General features: G+C 37.9%; 1 protein-coding gene across 5 annotated transcripts in view; it reads right to left on the reverse strand.

The window, feature by feature from the left end:
• Window positions 1-25,167, reverse strand: part of CACNB2 (calcium voltage-gated channel auxiliary subunit beta 2) — a 246,285-nt gene that overhangs the window by 165,067 nt on the left and 56,051 nt on the right. The window contains exon 1 of one of the 5 annotated variants that reach the window (XM_066552512.1): window positions 15,556-15,704. The exons of the other annotated variants lie outside the window; for them this stretch is intronic. Coding sequence (XP_066408609.1) covers window positions 15,556-15,603 — 48 coding nt within the window. The 5' untranslated portion in view covers window positions 15,604-15,704. Of the gene's footprint in view, window positions 1-15,555; window positions 15,705-25,167 lie in introns of those variants that run through there. 5 annotated transcript variants of the gene reach the window in all.

Genomic DNA, 25,167 nt, shown 5'->3' on the forward strand with positions numbered 1-25,167 from the left:
GCCATGGTTGTAGGAAATCTCCAAGTTGCACAATTCAGAGTTAATGTGCCTGGGGTGAATGGAGGAGTCAGGCAGCAAGGCAAGAAGGCTGCAGCCCAGCTGCTACAGCCCAGCAGAGAGGGAAGAAAATGGGATGGATTTACAAAGAGCCCCCACCTGCAAAGCTGCAAAACCAACCAAAATTCAGATAACTCCAAGTTTGATTCAAAAATAATTCTTCAGCATTTGTCATAGTTTATAATCATCATTCATATTTTCAAAGTATATTATCTGAGATGCTGCAGCTGACTCAGAGATGATGTTTCTCAGGAAGAAATTCAATGGATATTAATAACATACAGCATCCGTTCCTATAGTTAGTTTCTAAGGTTGGTAGGATAAAAACTTCTTCCCATATCTGTCCTATTCAGCAGTACAAACAAACCCAAAAGTTTCCTAATAATGCAGGAAAGTGTAAAAAAGTGGTTCACCACAAGAATGGGAAAACAAAAAATATCTAATCTTTACTGGCTTCTGCATCATGGTTTAGAGGTAAATGAAAAATTCACATTAGATATTTATAAGCAGAAAATTAATTACATGCTCACAGCAAAGGAAAGCTTAAAGAGTATGTAAATGCAGTATTTCAGTGGTATTTCAGTCCATTGCATATAAACAATAATGGAAGTACTATAAATACTCAGAGAACTGAAATTTAAGAGTTGTTGAGTGTCACATATTAAATTTTATTCAAAACCACTAAGAAAAATAATCAAAAGAAGCTATCAGTGATCAGTGGCAAGGCAAATCAAACCTTTTTGTAAAAAGATGTACTACATATTAAGAAAGGTATCAATTCCTGAAGCCATATATAAATTCTAATAATGCTTCTATAAAACAAAATTCCTCAATATTCCTTGGTGAGCAAAAGGAATTCTTGCATCTCTCTTTTAAAAATGTATTAAATTATTTCTATACTTTAAAAGCTTTGTACAATTCTTATATGAGAAAATCAGAAGTACAGCAAGTGCACTATGGAACCTACGACCCCAACCCACTCGTGTTCATCTCTCGTCCACAAATACAGATATTAAATAAATGCTTTTTAATGCAATTATTTGAATAGCTGCACATTATTTGAATTACCTTTCACAAGGTAATATTCTTTACTATGAGTTACTGACATGCCTTGAATATTTTAATTTTATTTTTCTGTTCTTTGTCTTATGACCACTCAAACAGTTCCTTCAGAATATACAGAGAGAAAAAAAAAAAAAGGAGCTGCCTCATTTGCAATATTTTATACAAGAAACAATTAAAACATTGCAAAGACACAAGCAAGGCCATGAAAAGTATAGCAGTGCTTGGGGAAACAAAAATTTGTTTTAACTTTTTATTTACTTCTAACCCTAATTAAATACACCATCAGATGATCCTGTTTTCCTGTGGCTTTCAACTGAAAAATATCATGGACTGAAAAGCCAAATACTCTAGACTGTAGAAATAACAGAGTTTATTAAAAGTTGCTTTTGGACATCATCAAGCATTTCAAGCCCAAATTGCTAAAAACAATGGAGGTTTGGAGGTTAGAAGAGGATACTCAAAATCACTACTAGAGCTGTGAAAACCTTTCAGAGAAACAGTTTCATTTTAACCTCACACAATGTTGTCTTTTAATCAATGAAATCATCAGTGAAAAGCCACTTCAAATCAGAGTCTGTCCTACTATGTCACATCATTCCTCAGGGACAAGCAGCATGCTGCAAAGCACTGATTTCAAAACAAAAATGCTCCCAAAAATTCTATTAAAAGAAAAGATGGCAATGTTTGAAGACCATGTATCAAGAAATTTTCTGGCTTACATAGCCTTTTTTAAATCTCTCTTTTCTCATCCCTATTTGCATTTGCTATAGGCAAAATGGTATGATGGATCTGTACCTCTGCTTCTCATGCTATAGCACCTACATGCAGAGAAGACAGCAGGAGTGGTCAGAGCAGCCAGCCCAGGACAGATCAAGGGAAAACATTTGGCTCTGGCTTAGAATACCCTTGTAGTTAAAGTCAAAGAGACATTCTGGAGAGAAAAGGCAGAAGAGGGGACAAAGAGAAGGTAATTAAATAAAGTTCAGCTTGGCCAGGTAATATTTATGTATTATATACACAGATTATCCTCCTGGGCTGACCAACACAATCCAATATAATCGAGAGTAGTGTACTGGAAAAAGGCCACAAATTACATCATCCTTCATGCACCAAATTAAATGTTCCAGCAGCAGAGCAAGCTCAGGAGCACATCTCAGGCATTGAGGGATGAAAGAGTTCAGCACATGACACAAAGATGGGCAGCAATTTATGGTTAACAGGAGTGTCCTGTTGTCAGTAGTGCCAGAGAGTGGTCTCCTGAGCTCAGAAGAGCCAGTGGGACAGACCTCTCTGCAAACTCAAAGGAGTTTATGTGTAGGAAAAATGGGAGAGATTCTTATAAATCTCATAACCTGCCAGAAACATTTTTATCTCAACATGATTAACAATACGTAACACTGAGGCTGCAATCTATCTTCAATTTAAGCTGGTGAAGAGGCAGCATTGCTCCAGCCTCTTCCTTCTCCTCCTCAGGAGTAGGCAGGAGGAAGAAGAGGCAGGCTGGACGTAGGAAGAGGCAGGAAGACACAGGAGGAGGGAGCTGCAGCAGCACAGCAGCAATGGCTTCTCCTGGGGTCTCTACTTTGTTCTCCTCCGCAGCAAATTGCAGCCACTGGCAAAGCCTTGAAACTTCATTTTCACATAATGTGGGAAGACAGATTTTCCCACTGATCTCTGAAACCTGAGAGCATTTGGAGAACAGGTTTACCTAGCACAGCAGCAGCCCACCTGTACCCATATATTCTTCTTGGTGCTGGGCTGGCACAGACATCCTGCCTCAACAAGCTGAAACCAAAACAGGAAAACCAGCCTTTGTGGCTGAAAAGAGTCCTGATCATACCTTCTCCAGCTTCCTGGAGTTTGCATCTAGTTTTGGAAAGACTCCATTACAATTCCATCAAATAGACCTTAAATTCATCCAATTTACTTGCCCTGGGCAATAGACTTTACCCTACTGAGTTATGAGTAACCGACCCATCTTATTTTCTTATCTACTTCTTATTGGGAAATGTAAACAATTCCCCAGTCCAGAAAGAAGGAATTTCTTATAATCAATTTTTCCTTGGCCCTAATGGTCACTGCTGCTGGCCGGCCTTCAGCTTGGACAAACTGGTCTTTAATGTCATGATAACAATACCACACTGCACCACTCAGTTTGGGAAATACACTGAGCTCTGAAGTTCAAACTGGAAAAGTTAACCTATTGAAATCACAGCAAGAGTTTTGCATTTACCTCAATAATTTAGTCACATTCATTGAATCACAGATTTTTTTGGTATGGAAAGGACTTCAAAGATTTTTCAATTCCAAGCCCCCTGCCATGGGCAGCATTGCACTTCAATAGATCAGTTTGCTCAGAGCTCTATCCAACCTGGCCTTGAACACTTCCAGGGATGGGGCATCCACGAATTCTCCAGGCAAAATAAATTCTTATATTAAGAACTGTTAATGTAATTTGCTGTATTAAATCAAGGAATGAGATTACAATCATTTATTAAGAAATAAAAAAATAATTTTCCACCTTCTAGGGCAGAAATCCACACGTTATGTGATAGCAAAGTGACACAGAAGTTACCCTCAGTTTGTGATTCATACACCTTCACCCCAGAGACTTGTCCCACACCAAGAAAAAAAGAATACAAGCTCTAAAGAAACTATTGACACTAGGAGTTTTATTTTATGGTCTAATTTGTCCCTTTTTAGTATGCTTTAAATTTACAGCATGAAAGTACAGAAACTAAACAGAACCCACAGGCACATGCACATGTGATCATCATTCAATCAGCAAATTGCTTTGGGTCTCACTGACTTTGGCAGTTTTACAAATTTTTTATTTCCAGCTGGTTGAACTGTTCTTGAACAACTTTTTTATTTACTGCAGTAGTCATAAACCCTTTTCTGTCCCATCTTCCACCCATGTACTCTGAATACATTTACTTTTTCTAGAATATATATGACTTCTCTAATGCCAAAACAGCAACACTATTCCTTTTGTATTTTTACAGCATCTAAGAAAAAGAATTTTTCCTGCCTATAATCATGCCATTTCTCTAAGAGTACAGAAAAGTCTTTCTGTTCAGTGCTCCTGAGATACAGCCTCACAATAACAACTGGTACTGTGAGCAAGCTTTGCACAAGAAGACAGAGATTTTTTCCTTTGAATCTAGCTGGAGCTCTGCCATAAGTGACTGCAGGGAGTTCACTGGAAAAAAACCCACCTCTGTGATCTCTGCCTGTACCACAGGTAAATATCACTATTTCTGGAAAGAGTTTTTATCCTCTCTGCCCTGTCTCCTTTTTATTTCTCTCTCTGAAGAAAAAATTACTACAGTCTACAGTACTTTGGCATTTTTCTTCAAAATTTACAAGGATCACTTTATCCAGCTTAGAAACATAACTGAGACTGGGGTCAACTCTTGAACTGTAAGTAATATTAATAGCATGAAAACATGATAACAGCATGTCTTAGTCTTTGAATCCAAAGCAATCTCAAAAATATGTATAAAATCAAAGGAAAATATTTGGCATAAACAGCACATTTTCAAATGCACACCTGGAGGAAGGGTCCCCTGCAGGAAGTCTTGCATTGGCAGCTGGCTGAAGCTGGCAGAAACAAAGCTGAGCCAGGTCACTGCATTTCAGACCAGGAGAGATTTTCTGTGCAATTCTCCAGCTTTGTGTAGTAGTTAATTTTTTTATGAAGACAAAAGTAAGGAAGCCAAATCTTTCCTTTTCACAGACGTTCCTGTGTTTCTGCTCCATTTTCCATCTTTCTGCATATCTTTACCCTCAGGGTGCAACTCCTCCTGTTTTTGGTGAAGCACTTAGCATTTTATAATTAACCTGATTATTGAATTCTCTCCCTCAACATTTGTCACTGAGACAAATTTATTAATTTATTTTCTTACAATGTGCAGAACTCTGTGGTTAGTCTACCTCTCAAAACAAATCCTGCTTTGTTTCCTCAGAGATGCAAATATTTCCTTCTTAGACAAGGTATCATTTTAAGGGCTTGCCTGGTTGCTTCTTTGCCTCAGTCAGGATAAGATTTCTTTCATCTCTCCTGCCCTTTGGGGACTTGTTGCACCTGATGTCCTCTTCTAAGGTATGTGTTGTAATTCAGATGCAACCTACATAAATATCCTTGTAGAGAAAGGCTATTACTAAAATGCAAAAAGATTAATAAATAATGGCACAGTGACAATTCAAAAGATAAACATTGACAATACTTAAACAATTAACAGCAATCATTAGACAATATAGTTTAACTAACATTTGCAAAAATTCTCCTGTTCATTTTACTTGTATTTTGGTACTGTGGTTTCAGACACATGCAAACATGTGTCTCTAATGAAATTAAACATATATCTTTAATGAAATTTGTGCAGTAGTTTACAACAACATTAACCATTTCCTCCACAAAAGAAGGTGCCATAAGTGTGACTCCTCTCCACCTGCTTTTTCTATACACATGGCAAACCTCCTCCAGGTCTGCTGACTTCTTCTCTTTGACATCCCCTCTAAATTTCTCTTTATCATGTCTCTAATTCTTTCAGTTCAAGTAGCTTATTATTATTCCATACAAACATGATCTGTATTAATCTGATTTCTAACCTCTCAATTAGATTTTTGCTGGTAAGTTCTTAAAGACTTGCATGACTAAGACTTTCTTTCCATAGCTACTGGGGAGCAAGAACCAGCATCTTATATTTATTTTCTGATGCTGGTGTTGTATAGGGTCAGGCTTTTTCAGCACACTTTCAGTATTCAGTGAGAAAATGAAGACTAAAAAATCATTAAATTAACTGTATCAAAACATTTTTTTTCTTCTCCCTTGGACAACCTTTCACTGTGTTTGATTCTGATTAGGCAGATAATTAATCCAACTAGTCTATCTTCTGAATCTTTTGCATGGCCTGCAGAGAGACACAGGCCTTAGAAAGAGTGCTGGTCTTAGAAATAGTAAACTATCCAGTGTAAGTAAAATCTGTGCCTCACAATTCTATGAAAACAATATAAAGAGGATATTATGTAATACATGCAGGTCACATTAGCAACTGGAAAAACAAGAGGTAAACAGAATATTTTTAAGTCTGGTAAAAGCAGAGAAACCTAAGAAAACCTTAGTTGTTAGTATTCACAACTTACTAAAAAAACTCATGATCAGAAAATATGGGAAAAGTGTTAGTAAGAAAGATATTTTTACTGGGGCCGTTTCTGGAAGTAACAAATGGAAACAGAGAAGTAAAAAATGAAGCAAGATGTTTCTACTGAAAACAGAGGTATCAATGTCTGATATAGTCACCCAGGTTGTGTGCACAAACCCATGACTAGAAAAGATTATAAAATGTGAAAATTGGAAGTGTTATTGCTAGCAGTCTGGCTATAAGCTATGAAATAGACTTTACAGAGATGATGGACAAGATGAGGCATTTCACCAGCTGTAGAATAAATTGGTCATTATTCCCATAGAGTAGTAATTTTTATTACTCTTAACAGATCAAAGTGTGCAAACACTACCTTCCAGTTATTTATCTCCAGAAGCAACACAAACCCCAGGAGCATTCCTTCTCTTGCATCATGCTCTAACGCTGCATAGATTGCTCCGAGCCACACATGCACATGTGAACACAGCTGCATGATTGCAAATACACACTGCAACAGATTCTTCAGCTGTTAAACAAACAGTATTTCATGCAAGTGAAGCAGCAGAGTGGTTCCATCTAGAGGAAGAGTGTGTAAAAACTACTCATCCCTGATGACTAGCTATTTTTAAATAAAGACTAAGCATAAACCATTACTACAGGACATTCAGTATAAAGGCCCTGCTATCTGCTACCAGAGCTCCATGAGTACTGGGTTTCTTACACAAGTGAGTGCTGCTTGCTTGGTTAACTGGATAGGAATTATAATGTTGTAAGCATCAGAATTATTAACATCCATAATCTGGACAATCTGCTTCTATTGATGATGCAACTCAGGATTTCTGGTCTGTGAGTGCACATTGCTGGGTCATGTGGAGCTTCTCAGCTACCAACACCTTCTCCTCAGGCCCAAGTCCCTCAAGACTTGGTCCCTCTCCTTCAGGGATGTTCTCCTCAGGGACCTTCTCCTCAGGACACCAATCCCTCTCGTCAGGGATGTTCTCATTCTACTCAGAATAATCTCTGTCTAGCCTTTATCTGTTCCTGGGATTGTCCTGATCCAGGTGCAGGACCTGGTACTTGGTGTTATTGAAATTCATGAGGCTAGCACAGGCCTACCTGCCAGGTGGATGTCATCCCTTTCCTCCAGTGTGTGGAGTGCACCACACAGCTTGCTGATGTCAGCCAACTTGCTGAGGGAGACCTTCATCCCACTGGCCATATTGCTGACAAAGATATTCAACAGCACCAGTCCCAAACCCAACCCCTTGGGAATTTCACTTGTCATTGATCTCCACTTGGACATTGACCCATTGACCACAATTCTTTGAGTGCAATCATCCAGCCAATTCCATATGTGCTGAGTTATCTACGTGTCAGATCCATGTCTAACCAGTTTAAGAGACCAAGATGCTGTGCTGGACATTGTCAAAAGCCTTGCACAAGTCCAGGTGGATTCACAGAGTATTCTGCATTGGAAGGGACCCGCAAGGATCACTGAGTCCAGCTCTGGGTGAACCCACAACCTCGGTGTTATTAGCACCATGCTCTGACCAACCTGCCTCATCCACCAATGCTGTAGTTGTAGAATACACCAAATCTGTCAGGCATGATTTGACCTTAGTAAAGCCATGTTAGCTGTCACCTACCATATCTTTATTTTCCTTGTTCCATAACACACAGAATTATGTTTTCCCTTTTCCAGTCCATGGGAACTTCACTGGGCTGCCATGACTTCTCACATATGACTGATAGTGGCTTGGCCACTTCACCTGGAAGTTCCCTCAGGATGCACAGATGGATTTCCTCGGGTCCCATGGACTTGCCCACCTTCAGGTACCTTAGATGGTCTCAAACCTCATCTGCTAGAGCAGGCAGTTCTACATTTTCCCAGTCTCTGCCTTTGCCTTCTGTGACTTAGCGGGTGCGGATGGAGCATTTTTCAATGAAGACTGAGGCAAAAAAGCCAGTGAGTATCCCAGTGTTCATGTGCCAAGTACACAGGTCTCCTATTTCTGTCTGGAGAGGTCTCACAATTTCCCTTGTTTTCCTTTTATCATCAATACACCTATAGAAGTTTTTCTTGTTGCCTTTGACATCTTTGAGCTGATTTCATTCTACCAGAGCTTTGTTCAGAAAATTTTTCTGCATTCCTTCAACATTCCTGATGGAAGGAAATGTTTAATCACAACAGAACAATTACAAGACTTTTTCCAGAAGTGTTTCTACTCAGTGAAGCACTCTTGCTATGTTCAGCACTTCATGAATCTATTTTTCTATTCAAACCTGAAAGTGTTCTTTTATTTTCCTCTCATTTCCCTAATACTAAGTTACTAATTTTGCCATTTTGGCTAAGTTTAAATATAGTAGGAAAGACATTCAGCATGGCATTCTTCCATAGAGAATTCAGGGGACTCAATTAGTATTGTAAGACAGCCAGTTAATTTTTCATGACTTCACACTCATAAAATTGTTATGGAATGCCAACTCATCAGAAAATTTATTAAAATTGCCAAGACTACCTAAACTTTTCCTCCACATTGAAATCAGTACCTATTGTACTCAAAGACACTGTACCCAAGAAGAGCAGAAAGAAAAACTAACTGCTGAAAGGAAAAAAGTACATTCAGGAAAGAACAAAAGAACCAAACCAATAAAACAGTACAAACAAAGGAGAAAAACATTTTACCAAATGAGGATGGCAAAGTTCACTGTGTTTGAAGTGGGAGAAAAGGCAAAGGAAAAAAAGCTGAAAAGTAATGAAGCATGAAAACTACATGTAACATTTTACATGTAACAATCTCTTAAGCTAGAGTTAAGTGATTATTTTTTAACAAATACTCTTTTTTTCAGGTTTGGTAAAAAATATTCTATGTTTGCACACATATTTCCGCACCAGGATTCTCCTCAAGTTTTATGGAAAGGAAGTGCCCCAGGCCTGTATCCATGTGACTTTTTCACAGCCACAGGATGAATCACTGGTGGGTTTGGAGACAGAGGTTACAGATCCCAATTCCCACTCATTAACACCAATAGACCAAGGATAGACTATCCAGTGACGGAAGTGTACAGCTGGTTGAAAATATGCAAACTTATTTTCAGTAATATATCACAGGTTTCAGAAAACACAAAGCCTTTTTTAAAATGCCTCATCGAAACACAGCTTCAGAAAACTAACATTAAAATACACATAACATTCAAGTCAAGTGTGCTACTGATGGAGGAAGAGGAGTTTACAAGGGAAGCAGTTGGTTTCACACATCTGAGCTTTTCTTTCTAGAAACCCAGCAAATAATGTCACTACTTTGATATACCCAAATTAGCAAGGAATAACAAAATAATGCTTCATTTAAGCAACAGTGAAATAGTGATAGAATTATCAAGTAAATGTGAACTCAGGCTTAAGAGATGAGGCTAGTGAAAAATAATTAAAATGGGGTTCTCTAATTCTTTACTTCAGTATAAAATTAAAATTTGGATACTGCTGCTGCCTTAAAATTTTACATATTTTAAATCTATTACTCAAGCAGTTACATTATACACAGACTGAAAAAGGAATGACAGTGGGCACTTATTGCAGACATTGCCACAGTATTTTATCCACCAGCCATGTTGTTATATAATTTTACTTCAGAATGCACAACAAGCTGCAAATATTCCATTTAATTTTCCTAAATGTAAGATTCTTTTTCAAAAGAAGCCCTTTTTGCTTGTTAATAAAATTCTAAGGTTGCACCTAGGAAATGCACCAAGAATTTTAAATAAGGCAGACAAGAAAACAGAGGCTTTGTAGTCCAAAATCTATGCTATAAAATCTTCTAAATGGAGCCACAGAGTAAAAGAACCCAAAAAACTATGGCCTCTTAATGATATTAAAGGAAAAACAATTGGAACACAAGTGTGGCATTTCACTTGAAAGGACTGTAACTGCAATCATGAGAGTTTAGTATCAATACTACTCCCTAGCATAATGAAGACAGTTTTTTAGACAGATGTAGGAGAGTAAACGCAGATAAAGGGAATTTAGTACTTTTAATTTTGGCAGTGCAGTGTTTGGCACTGCTGGTTTGGCTGATATACAATGACTAAGGGAGTCTTGGTTCAAATCACTTTCCCCTTAAATATTGCCACGTTGGTTTATTCCACTTTATTCACTGACTCTCTTCTCCCCATGCTACCAAAACAAAAAATTAGAAAATTAGGGTATAAAAAAATGCAAAAGGACTTCCTGGAGACAACTTAAATATAGAAAATATCCCTCCAAATCCATAGATTATGAGTTTCTTCCTAACAGTACTGAGTCACCCACACTGAGGGCAGTGCAGCTACTTAAGCAAGTTAAAGGACTTTTCCCTTTTCCAGCCAGTTCCCTTAAGCTGTAAATATAACTATTTAATGCTAAAAAATTCCTTTAAATGTCTTCATCAGTAAACCACAACTTGTTTATACTTTCTTTCCTCCTCCTCAGCACGTGCTTTTCTGCCAACAATAAACAAAAGAGAATCATGGATGCAAATTCTGCTAACACTTCTTCCACAGCTGGCTTAGCCTGCAACTTTCCTTGTGTCCTTGTGAACAGCTCAAACTTCCACTAAAACTGACAAAAGCAGCAATGAAGAAAAGAGGGGCAGACACAAGACTGGAGCTGATGGCACAGGACTATTAGGGGGGCCCCAGAAATAGCCCTGGCAGGTGCCATCCTGGGCTGAGACTAATGTCAACAGAAGCAAAAGAAGTTCTCAAATGCGAAGCAAGAATTTTGCAGGTCAAAACAAGAAGTGTGGTGGAGAAGAGTAAAAAAGTAGCTCTATGTAGAAAAAAAGTATCAGGAATTAAGAAGAGAAAGGGAGGTGGCAAGCAAAAGGAACAAAGAAAAGGACAGCATCTGCTGTGATAAAGAATGATCTGGTGAGAAACATTATTAAGTGATAGATAGAAAAGATTATGGTCTCAAAAGGAACAGGGAAAAAAAAAACCAGCACAAATGTAACAACACCAAAAAGAGAACGTTCCCTGTTCCCTCAGGAGGTCTGAAATATCCTCCAGACACAGGCACAAAAAGCCTGACGTCTGGAGCCCACTCACTGCTGCAGGCAGAAAGCTCTCCAATTACAGTCCCCACCATTAGAAAAGAAGCATCTTGAAACAAAACCATACCAAGGTCCTTTAATTACATTAAACTAAAACACACAGTACAAGCCATACCATAAATTTCACTACTAATGTTCAAATAAAGTTTATATTGTTTTGGAATGCATTTTTAAAGTTCTTTTTTTCTTTTTTATATCAAATTATAATAGTCCTTTGCTAAGATTAGAGCCAGAGTAATGAATATTTGCCTTCCAGACATCATCTCTATGGTTTATCAAATTAGTTATATATCTGAGAAAAATATTTAAAACATCAACACAGACTTATTCTGAATAGTCCTTCCACATAAACAAAAGTCTAATTCGACAATTCTAAAAAAAAAATCAAAAAAAAAGCCCACAAAAATCCAGAAAGTCAACCACATGAGTTTTCAAACAAACCAGTATTAAATTCAGTGTTTGGAAATCCAGACAGCTAAAGATTTTAAGCTATTATTTAAAGTACAATGGATTCTAAGCCATGGCTTGCCTATTCAGATTATCACGTGTTGGTCCTCCCTGACCACACTCACCTACTCCTTGCTAAAACAGCTGTAAAAATAGCAACAAATACATACTCTGCAAACACACCTGCATCCTGAGAAGACAGGAGGCCCTGCAGTACACTGGGATGCTCAAGGGGTTTGAAATTACCTGTCTGTATGCTCCAGCAGATGCCTTCCAGATATGGATTTGGATCCTTCCAGGCACAGTGACTTGAAGAGTCAGTTTCAAGAAACTATATAAACCCTCCTCCTTGATCTCACTTGCCATGGATTAAAAAGTTCAGTCAACCCTATTATGTTGCCATAAAACCAACTTTTCTAATTCTGTTGGCAAGCTGAACCACAGCAAATGAGACAACTCTCAGCAGTTAAGACAAGGCAGCACACACACAGTTAGGCAAAGTGGCTGACAGAATTGCTCTGCACAAAAATATCCAGACTCTGGAATTATCTTGGACTCTGTGTTCAAACAGCCTTTACTTCCAGATTCTTCCAGGAAGAACAGGGAGCACTATAAGATTTCTGAGTGACTCCCATCAGATTGCAGGTTCTCCTGAAGGCTGGACCAACAATGGACAGACTGAACTAAAGTTTGAAGAAATAAACTGCTCATTCTTCAGGCTCCAGTGCTTTTAGATGTTCCATACCATGTAGGCAGTTAAGAACTGTGAAAACATTTCTGGGCAATATATAATTAGTACTAATGTTTTAAACTTCACTTCCAGAAAGATACAAGATTATTCACTGGAAGGACTTCAGTCAGCTGCTCCTCCATGCTACTCTAAATAGATCCTATTTGACAAATGGCATCTCACAGACATGACTGATGGAATAAGATGAAGATATTACTTGTAACTATCTCCAGCTTTTTCCATGAAAATGTCCATAATGAGGCTCATTATTTCTGGAATTGAGTATTAGAATGCAGTCACAATGTCTACGTGACACTTCCTACCATTAGAAGCTGCAGATTATTCCACACTATGTTAAACAAATTGCATTAAATGATACCTCATGCCCCCATCACCCTGCTTACCCATCCAAAGAAACCACAAAAGAGGAAGAGTGGAAATTTTGTGGATTCAAGCATTACATGGTTCCAGGATGAAGGAAGACTCAATGATCAGGCAAGTCAAGCGAGAATGCCTGAGCCAGATTTAATTTTGTTGACATTGCGTGGTCTGCACACCACTCAGTAGCTGCAAAAGCAGGAGAGAAGGTAAAGATGGATACAAATCATCCAGGCCTTCAGTTTTATCCCAGCACACAGATGCAGGACTAATCTCTGTGCATGACAGTCCAACATGCAGGAGATCACAGAAAGTAGCAACAGATGAATACAAATATCTTCTCTACCAACAATGCTGCTCCTCCAAAGAAACAATGGGAGCCTGTGTACTAAGGGTAGTGATTCCAGACCCAAGACATCATCAAAGGGATTGATTATGCCTAAGATTTGCACAAATTTTAAGACCCAGACCAGAATGACCTGTATTGCTGGCATACAACACTCAGGTTTGGTCATATGTTTCAGTTACATACAGTACCTTAAACTCCCTCAAAAAATAAAAAAAAAAAACCCCAAACTTCCAAGACAGATCATTTACAACTACAATTCAAAAGCAGAACTGTAAACTAATAACCCAGAATAAAAGTCTAATGTTTTTCCCCAGTGAGTCATACGTTAATAAAAATGGTCATATCTTGGCTTAATTTCAGTGCTTTCATCCCAAGAGAATCACACTGTACAACCTCAATTAGTCCAGTGCCATAGGGAGTGCCAAAAAAAATTTAATAATAACAGGTTTGGATAATAAAGGATTCAAACAACAGAAAGAATTTTCATTGTAATTAAGCTATTTAAGAACACGGTTATCTTTCATGCAATAGCATTCGGACCAAAAAGATCAAGGGCAAACTTCATTTCACTTGTCCTAAGACTGAGCAACTTTGTCCTTTGTAAACAGTTAGTGAGATATTCAGAATACCATGAGGTCCATCAGCTTTGCACAGTACCCTTTACACAAAAAAGGTACAAACTTTAGTACTTTATGAAACATTCACTAAGCACCTTTCTATTACCCACAAACATCAAGAAATTATGGAGTTCATGGGATTCTGTCTAGATAATATTGACCAGAGTGGCAGGTGCTACTTTTAAATAACAGTAACAAGAACAAATAGAAGGGTGGGTGATGCATCTCAAGAGGTCATTATTATCATATGCCCTAAACTCTACTGGCATGCAAGAGCTATCAAGAAGTGTTTTCAATGTATTTGCATTTCAACTCGTGTACAATTGTGGGAATAATATCAAGTATCTGCATAAGTGATATCCAAGTTTTGATTTTAGGCTGAATTGATGGTTAAAAGTAACTATATCTTGTTTTTTTGCACAGTTTATACAGAATTCAGTACTGTTTAATTATTTCCTTTATTTCATCTGATACTCCATACTTCTGCCTGCTTCTTAGAGTATCAACTGTTGAAACAGTAAGAACAAAACCCACCCAAAGCCAAATTATCTTTGGGCAACACAACCATGATCACACTCACATTTCCAGTTGTTTACATCTCTGTAATTTGTTCTGAAGGAGAGATTTAGAGTTTTTTAATAATTCAATTTTCTCCATCAATCCCCATCACAAACTTTGACTTAGATGGGATCTATTTATGACCTTGCTTGCTCTGTGATCAATTTTTATGCATTTCTAAAAGACCTTTCTATGACACAGAGAAAAGCACAGTAATTCTAACAACAGAGCTATATGTCCTGATACCTTTGCTCTTTTCTTGTGCAACAAGCTACAAGCTGCTTGTTGCTAATACTCAGCAATTTCAATTTGCAGCTTATCCTCATCATTGTGACCTCCTGTTTCTTATCCTGTCTGACAACTGAACAGAATAATAGAAGAGGAATGTTAAAACATAAATTAATTACTTGAGGGTTATCATGTCAGCTGAGCATAATTCAGACATATTTCAGCCAGTATTTCACCTTTTTCATTACTAATACTTAAGCTTTGGTGCTGGCCTTCCTTGTGGAATTTATTGGAGACAGCCATTTTGCAAGACAGAGCAGTCATATCATACCTGAGTATTGAAACACCCTGTTCTGGAAAGCAAATAATGCAAAACATCAGACTATACTTCTGCCACTGTACTAGGGCTCTTTTTCAAAAGAAATACCTCACAGGATTACTTATATATTTCCTCAGGGTCTTTCAAAAATTTTTGTTCCCAGTCCATAATTGCTTATAACTTTAATTGATTTTCAGTTATCATAAATGCCTAAGTAGAGATGTCCTTTTCTAATAACTCCATTTACACAGAGCAAGAATAAATACACAATTTAAAAAAAAGTAGCCAGAATGGTCAGACTTCCAGTCTTTTAATATTGTAGGTCATTAAAAAAATAAAACAAACCACACATCCTTGAGAATATGAACAAGTTACAAGAAAACAGATGACAAGACTCATACCTGTTAAAAAGATCCTTGTGTCTTTGGGCTGTAAAAACTTACTTCACAGGTACCTAGCACTCTGGTCATTCAGCTATGCATTAAAATACCTGCCTCAGTCATACCCCATCATCTAACATACTAGGAGTGGTACATACAAGTCAGCACCATTCTAATACAAATGCAAACTTACATAGGAAACCCGTACTCGCCGTCGGTGCACCAGCCCACAGCACTGCATGAAGAGGACAGCAGACAACAAGCAGTGGCTGCTTTCACCGAGCTTCGGTCATTCCTGTCTCCTCTGAGACACTGTCCATTTCTCTTCACTTTTCAGTCTCAGGTGCAAGGGAACAGGTAGCAAAATAGTCACCCTTCAGCTCCGAAAACACCCCTTTAAATTATCGTGAGGACAGATGAAACTTAGTTTCTCTGAGCAAATCAATCTCTTCTGTTTTCGATGATTTAAAAAGAAAGGCAGGAAAAAAACCCAACAACAAAAACCCAGAGGCACGTCTTTATTTCCTCAGCATCCAGTTATTACAAAGCAAATTCCATATTCCTGTACATCCTGCACTACATGTGGTATAAGGTTTGTAGGAACCATTCTGAACTTAGGAGAGACAGAGATGTAACAGGATCTTTGTATCTCTGACTACTGCAACCCCGGCTTTCTGAAGGTCTCTTGCTGCTGCTGCTGCCGCTGCTGGTGTTGTTATTGCTGCTGCTGCTGCTGCTGCTGCTATTACAGCTTTCTTCCCAACGCACAAACCAGCAATAGCATCCTTGCTTCAGCGTTACCTCTGCTCTATCTTAGGCGTATCTGATTTGTTACTGAGCCCTTCCCAACAGCCTGGAAAAATGACGGAGTCTAGACTTGAATTCACTCTGGATTTGCAAGACTACAGAACCACTCTCCATACAGGCAGATGCTTTGTCTGCCGAGACGTGTTTCACATGAATTGTAGGCAGGACTGCTGAGTGGCCTTGCTACCTGACTTGCATCAGAGGCACAGTCTCCCCTGCTGACACTATTTACAAAAAGAACTCAAGAGAACATGAAAACTCTGAATACGCACTTAGAGAACTAATTAAATACCTGGATAATTGCGACTTACAGATAGTGATTTTGAAAAGACAAATATAATGAAAAATTATTATCCTTAAAGCAGTAAGGGGACACTTCTGAAATCAGGTCAGATTAAATTAACCTGTTTATGATCACAGTTCATCACTTTTCTTATGGGAGAGATGGAGTATTCCAGTACAGAAAAGGCTTAATAGCTACATTATATCTTAAAACTCCATCCTTCACTACTTTATGACAGTGATCTAAGAGTCCCAAACATCTCCAATACCGTATATCTCCTGTCAGATGAACACATGAGGCACTTTTTTTAACACTGAGGTATACTTAACTCTTTCAGCACTGGCATTTTGCTAAAAACTAGGATAAGCAATGGTATTAAAATAGTATTAATAAAACGATAGTTATAATTACTAAAATAATAGTTAATAAAATAATACTTGTAATATTAACTACAAATATTATTATACAATAATATTATTTAAAGTTGCAATGAGAAAATTAGAGCTTATACAAGCTATCCCTATCTTGTGATCTGGATATGATTATGTAGGCTCTGAAATGATGACTAATGAAAGGGTTAAATCTTCCCAAAAAGGTAAAGAAAAGGAAGCTGGCACTCCTCAGAGATTGGTTTGGATTTCAGCTTGAAAGAAGGGACTCCAAAGGAGGCAAGCTATTGGTGTGTGGGCAAAATATTATCAGATACTCAAGCCAGCCGAACAGTGAGTGTTTTATTCCAGTGTAAGGTAAGGAATCTGCCCATTGAATAGGAAGCCCTGTGACAGTGTGATGAAATCATGTAACAAAGTGAGTTAATATTTACACGCCCAAAGTCTGGCAAGCAAAATTCACCTCCTGCCAATTTCAAGTACACTTCGTTTTCATGTGCAACATCCTCCTTATAACAATAGAAATCAGTGGTGCAAAGCATGTCTGGTCTTTGGGGACAGAAACGACTGTTTAGCCATTCAAATATCACCAGCTTGACTGGTTTGGGTGGGAGTTTTTTGGTAGATTTTTTTCCAATCCAACTAACAACCATCCATTCCTATAGACACCAATGGGCCGACTGGTCTTTTTAAGTCAAATGTACTTTTGGTGTAAAGCCACAGCTGTTAGTGAAGATATATTGCTGATAACTCATCTCAGCTGGACCTGCAGATGCTCTCAGCATCTTAAAAAAATATAATAATACTAATACAATTAAAAACAGGAAATTCTGGATGTAAGGACCTAATATATACACCTAAATCTAAGTTATCTTTATTTTACCTCCTACCACACAGTCTGATATATATTGATTTATCTTTAGCAGAAGAACAGAAGTTGGTACTTCCCAGTGACCCATAAGGAAGTGTCCTTGTAGCAATTTCACAGTTCAAAAGCAGAATACCAGATCAATAAGCAATGCAGATCATTAATCTCTTCTGATCAGGACTGCATAGAGTTATTCTAATAAAACCATTAATAATAGCAATAATGATACCTAGCAGGAAGAACAAAGCATTTTGAAGTAGGACATACTGAACATTACCATAAAAAAGTATTGTAATGTATTTCAAAATAGCTAATGAAATAAAGCTAGACAGAATAATGCAGCAGTTGCTTATATATGTATGTAAAAATGAGTTCTATAAATTCTCTCCTTATAATGACTATGTTTTACTCTTGGGTAAGATCTGGACATAAAATAACACAAATATAAAAGCCATGCATCAGCTATATGTTACACATTCAACTTGTTTTAAAGATTTGCGAAACTTATTTGGAAATGATCAATAATATTGGCTTCACATAAGTGTTTCTTGCACTGGGTAAGGAAACAATACCAAAGGTAGCATCAATTTTAGAAGTTTAAATTGTTTCTGAGGAACACAAATCCATCTATGTTTTTAACCCTTTCTGAAATTCACCAAGAAGATTCCAAGCAACCACAAGTATCTCTTACAAAACCAGTATCAGAACTCCTACTTAAATTAGTCTGCAACTATTCTCACAACCAAAGACTTCATGATAACCAGTAAATATCCCCTTTCAACACAGGCAGGAAAATTGTTTGGTTGTCTCTCTCTCGCTTCCTACTCCAAATTACTAAAATACTTTGTCATGGCTCTACGTCAAACAATTACCAAAGACAATTTTTAAATGTGAGTCTGTGTTGCTTTTTATGGAGACGTAAGGGAAGGGTGACTATATGGGGATAGATGGGACAAAAGTCAAACTCATCTAATTGAAATCTGGTAAAATTTAATGCTCAGCAAATATGACTTTGCCACAGTCCCCGTAGGACAATGCAGTGAATACACAATCAGACCACTTAAATTTTCTGTTAAACAAAAAGACCTCCATGTTACCTTAAATTGAAAGTATAACAAGGCACCTAACAAAAAAATTATTTTAAAACCCTGAAAATCTCACAAAAAAGACAGAAAACTACCAATCCAGTAAAAGGTATTTTTTCCCTGTTCTAACATGGAAAAAAAAATCTATGAATCTTGTTTTCCTTGTGATGTGTTTTTGAAATGACCTTTTAGTTAGCCATTATCATTAAGACAACACCAAGGTTAATGTACTCAGGGATTGATTTTGTTTTTGCATACAAGGCACAATGATAGCACCTTCAAAAAGGGAGCTTATCAGACACATACAAAACATTTAAAAGACTTATAAAAACACTTGGTGAGCAGGAAAAGACAGTGAAATGTATACTAACAGGTAGAATAAATAAGGAGAAAATTTCGAAGTGTTCTGAAGTAATCAGGGAGGCTAATTTTTCAATTTTTAGATGCAGCTTCTCCAATGCTGAAAGAGCATGGAAGAAAGGACAAAAGTTCTTATCTGAAATTAAATGAACCGGCTGGCATGAAAAGTGAAATAGGAATGAACCTTTAGAAGGTAAATGAGTGATACAGCTATTTGTATTCTCCTCAAGTGCTTCATTTCACAGGTTATATAAACTGAAGGGTGAGGAAAGAAAAAGAGGCTGTCACAGAAGTGTTATCATTTACTTGGATTGGTTTCTTCAGCTAACCAGCACTGTCTGGGTGAAGCCTTTGCCAGCTCACAGTCAACTGAAGCTCACAGCCAGATCTTCCATAATGTGATCAAGTGACTGTCCAGAGATAATGAGATGGATCTGAAGTGTTCAGTGCCAGCAAGCTCAAGGAACTGCTTCCCTAGCTACCTCAAATGGCATTGCATCCATTCCAAAGGACAGCAATGACAAAATAAAACTATGCTGAATCCTTCTTCTGGATCAAAAAACCACAAAACACAAGACACAACCTCCCCCTCCAAACCCTTTATAAAAAGTCACAGAAAAAATTACTGTCCACCCTATGCTGTATTCTTCAGGATCCTTTGCCAGTAAGCTGCATCACGTTATTATTTCAATTTATTCATTAAAGGATAAATTGAGGTAGGAAGGCACTGCTGGAGATCATTGAGTCCAACTCCCTGCTCAGAGCAGACTCAGCTGCAACAGGTGGCTCAGGGCCACATCCGAATTTCAAGTTATCTCCAAGGATGAAGGCTCTGTAAGTTCTCAGGGCAACCTGTTGAAGTGTTGCACCATCCCCACAGGAAAAAAAAGGCTTTATCCTACATGTAACTGCAATTGCCTGCATCGTCTGGCTCTTGGATTGACTCACTCTAAAATGTCCATGTCCTTCTTGTCCTGGGGAACCCAGAACTGGATGAAGCACTCCAGGTGTGTCTCACCAGTGCTGAGCAGAGAGAGGTCATCTCCCACCTGCTGGCAGCACTTTTCCTAACACAGCCTAGAAGGCTGGTGGCCTTTGCTGCAAGGGCACATTGCTGGCTCATACTCCCATGGACTCCACCAGGATTCCAGGGCCTTTCCTACAAAGCTGCTTTGTAGATGGTCAGCCCCAGTCTAAACTGATGCATGGGGATAATTTTTATGGGTGGACAACATTGCCTTTCCCTTTGTTGGAAGTTCATGAAGCTCCTGTCAGACCATTTCTCCAGCCTGCTGAGGTCCATGTGGATGGCAGCACAACCCTCTGATTTACCACCCACTTCTCCCATTTTTGTAGCATCAGCAACCTTGCTGAGGGTATGCTCTGCACAAATCATCCAGACTACTAAATAAAGAGATTAAACTGTACTGGCTCCAGGACCACCCTAGGGGCACAAATCTAGTAACTGGACTCCAGTCTGGGCTGGATTTCATGCTGCTGAACACAGATTAGTCCGGCAGTTCTGACAAGTTTCAGTCCACTTCACCATCCACTTACTCATTCCATCACTTTGTCTATGTGCTGGGAAACAGTTTCTAAAACCTCACCAGCAGCAGGACAACCAGCATCCACTCTTCTACCCTAGTTTCTAAGCCATTCATCTCATCATAAAAGGCTGTCCAGGTGGTCAAGCCTGATTTGCCCTGTGTAAATGTATGCTGACTACTCCCAGTCACCTACTTATCCTTCATATGTTTAATCATGGTTTCCAAGAGGATTTGCTCCAGCACTTCCACAGGGATCAAAGTAAAGGTGAGCAGCCTGTAGCTCCTCAGATCCTCCTTCTTCTTCTCACCCTTCTCACCTGGGTTATATTTGCTTTCTTCCAGTCTCTACAAACTTTCCCTAATCAGCACGACTCTTTAAAGATTATTAAGATCCAATTTGCTGGGATGGAAGATTTGTGGAATGGATACTCAGTGTAAATCACTGTCCCTCAGAAAGGCCTCTCTCCCTAAAACTTTACACACATATTTAGGTCTGATTTTACCAGTTGCATCATAACTTCATTCTAATATATGAATAGATTCCTAAATTTACATAAAAATATTTAATTTTCTTCTAATTTTAATCCTTTTAAAGCTTTTCAGGCTCACTTCTTCGCAGTTTATCTGAGTCAGTGTTTGTGAAATATTGTATTATTTTTAGCTAAATGTTTTTGGCATATTGGTCATTCTTTAAATAGATTAATTTACTTCTTTCCATTTAACATGAAGAACTTCTGAGAAAGTGATTTGAGATATTTTAAGCCATATTTTACCAACAAAAAAAGCATTTTAAGTATTTAGCATCCATGCTAAACTGGAAGGGTCTATGGTGACAGACAAATCATAACAAAAACATCTCAGACTTTTTGGCAGAATAAGCTGTTTCTGAATCCTTGGATTTCTGAATGGTAGAAAAAGTGATGCAGTCCTTCCTCCTTAAAAATCAAAACCAAATCAAAAAACTTACTTTTCTTACAAAGTTACCACTAAAAAATCTGTATGAGATTCTCAAAAACAGTCCAACTTCTATAAAGCACTTCCTATGTATTATACAATAAGTCATACACAGGAAGAAGAAAAAAAAAAAGAAAAACTGGTTTTTAGGAAGTGCTGGAAGTAAGTTAAGAATATGATTTCTCTCAAGGAGTGTCAGCTTTCTCACATGTCATTTTACTAACCCTGCTATACTCAATTCCTCCCAAGGCTTTTCAAGAACCTGCTTTTGTTGATGTCTAACTCTTCCACTGTTCAAAAGACCAAAAACAATGTTCCTCAGTCAGCTGCTTTTTTAATGGTATTCGAAATTGATAACTATAATGTATCATCCATATATGATCTCTATTGTCCAGGAAAAAAAATACTAAATTTAATGTAAAAATATACTCAACACTAGCTCAAGAACTCTGTATTCAGATAACATTTTTAAATAACAGTTTGCTGATTTAATCACTGACAATAAGCTTTTGCAAAGTATGGCTCCCACCTTCCTGTCTTCCATCAAAAAATAATGTTGTCGACTTTCTATCAATGTTATAAATCCCTTCTTCTCTTCCAGCCTTTCTCTGGAAAAGAATATCAGTGCTAAGGAGTCTCCATGTTCATTAAGAGAACTTCATGCTGGCTGCCTCTACCTCAGAGCTGTATGGCTCAATTTTTAATTTTATTTTCTTATAAATGCTGAAGTTGCACGCAACTATTTCTAAAAAGACTGGAAAGGAGCAAAACCCTTTCAATATGAAGTATTTTGATTTAGTTATCTATCACTGTGCTATTTTTGCTGGTTTACATGTATTAATTAGCAATATTTAGATCTTGCTTACAACATCTATGCACACGTAATTACTGAGCAAAACTAACTTAAATAATTTTAAAATTATCCTTTAATAAATCAGTCCTTCAGAGTTGATCCTGAAAAGAAGCAATGTATGCAAACGCTACTGTGCCTGTTAATCTAGACAGGTAATGCAAACTGCAATATTTTCAAGCTCATTTTTCAATGTAAAAAGTTCTCCAAAGACAGATAATAAACAATTTTCTTTAGATGATTGCTAACCTAGATTTATATGAATCTGTCAAGCTCTCATCCAAGATGTGGCTGTTCTCATACAGATTTATGTCACAGAATTGCAACCAGCAAGTCATAGTTTAAACTTCATTTGATTTGTTTGAAACTGATTTCCTAGAAAGTCAAACAAATAAAATGAAATACTTCTTACAATATCAGGCATAAAATTATGGAATTTCCTGCCACTGGCAGTACCACAGACATTACTGGAGAAGAGGGGACAAATTCAAGGACAGCAGTCACATAAACTGACACAGATGCAAGTAGTCAAGGATATAGCCTCCAAAAAACCAAGGAAAACAAGGGCCCTCAAAAAGCCAACAGGTTCTCTCAGACACTCCCTATCTAGCATAAATTTAACTACATTCAGACTACTGTGCTAGAAGGACCATGGCTTTGATGCAGGAGGAGATTTTATGTGATCTGGTATCCACACCACCTAGTCTTTTTCAAAGGGATTTCTGCTTACAGACACATCTGCATGTCTGCTGAGTTTCTTTATGCCTCATTGTTCCCTTTGCCTGCAATTCATTCAGCCTCTTTTTTTCCAGAAACATCAACTGTATTTCAGCTTCTTTTCTTGTGATTCTGTACTTGGATCCATCACCCTCTGGAGTGGCAGCCAGCTTTTCAGGTTTTCCTGTCAGACAGGTGTTTGAATACACCATGTTTATCTGTGGCATCCTCTCTTCTTTGCTCCAATTTGTCTCCAGTTCTACTGTTTCCACCTGAGAACTCTAATGTTCAGATATGTTCTGCCCCCAGTTCAGGTCATATCATGCACAGGCAGATGTTATCAGAAATCTCATTAGCAATGCACATTTGGCAGCTTCCATACCCAGTCATCCTTGTTTTCTCCTTCATGTGAAGGTCATCTCTCATGCCATCTCACACACTATCAGCACCTCTCCCTTGTCCCCAGCTCAAAAGTCAAGGATTGTTTCTTTCTCATTAAAGACAATCTGCACCACCCCCTCCTTTTTTTTTTTCTGGTCCTATGTCTACTTGTTCCTGTACTTTAGGGATTTATTAAACAAGCCTCAAAAGTTAAATATTTTGCTGCACTGAATCTGATAATATGAAGGCTATGAAATATTAAGAAGATGTCCATGCTGTATCTTATTAGTTTCAGTTCCTTATTGCAGTTTCTCATTGTGTGCAGAATGCTCTCTTGGCTCTATTTTGATCAAGATGCAAGATAGCCTTTCCCATAGCTTTTTACATAAGGTTTCTTAGGGACCAAAGCTTTATGTAATTCTCTGATTCTTCCTTTCATGCAGCAGATCCTCCTCCCTTTCACCACCTCATCAGATTCTTCACCTGTCAGTCAATATAATTCAAATACTGGAAATTTCAAGGATATTTGGTTTCTACAGGCTTGTCAACTACCAGAAGATGCATAAAGTAAGAGACATACACACCCTCAATAATTGCAAAATCATATTAAATTATTTTAAAAAATCCCATGCTTTGCCACAATACTACATCATGCTTACATGTGTGGGAAGCCACGACACATATAACTTTGAAATACTCCCAGGACAAGCTGCCACTTGCCTAGAAAGAATTATTGGGATATATGACATAAAAAGGACATAGAGGAAAAGGAAATAATGATTCTGTAGCTCTGCTGCTCAGACAACAGCTACTTCTTCCCTTTGAACCCTTCAAGAGACATTGAAAAACAATATTTCATGTCTTAAAAAAATATTTGTTGTAATCATATTTTCCAAAATTAAATATCACTGTCAATTTCAAATGCCCATGTTATGGATAAAAATGTTTTTTTTTTCTGTTAAAGAATTAATTTTCCCTCAAAAATTTTACCTCTCTTTAAGCCAATTTCTACTAAGTGTAAACAAGGTCAGCTCAAAGTGTGTGCGGAAGAAAAAAACAAAAGGTAGCATTTCTGGTATTAAAAAAAAAAGAAAGGGAGGGGAGGAGGAGGATTACATACAAATTGGAGAGCTGCCTTGTCTGTGGCTTTGTGTAGTCCAGAGAGAAGATGTCAGATGCACCACTGCCCAGAGGTTTCAGGGCTCATCACTGCACCCACCGCACATTTCTTGCCTGCTGCAGCTGTTCATAGCACCCATGCCACCCCGTGGCAGGAAGACTGAGGAAACACCTGTTACAGAGTTTCTACTTTAACAGAATTTCACAGAAATGCAGGCACTATAACATACAAAATTACAATTTCCAGACAGATTAATTTCTACTTCTTTTGGACCTGGTTCTGTATCAGAACTAGGAGCAAGTGGAAGAGGAGCAAACAATACTTATGCAATCCTTATTACTCCTACTGTGGACTCAGCCTGCCTATAAAGCATAATAGAAGCACAAGCAGTGGACGTGCAGGTTTCTCCTCTCTACATTGTAGGGGTGATAGCTAAAGAAGGAT

This window comes from Molothrus aeneus, chromosome 1 (genome assembly GCF_037042795.1).
Source record: "Molothrus aeneus isolate 106 chromosome 1, BPBGC_Maene_1.0, whole genome shotgun sequence".
Taxonomy (NCBI): domain Eukaryota; kingdom Metazoa; phylum Chordata; class Aves; order Passeriformes; family Icteridae; genus Molothrus; species Molothrus aeneus.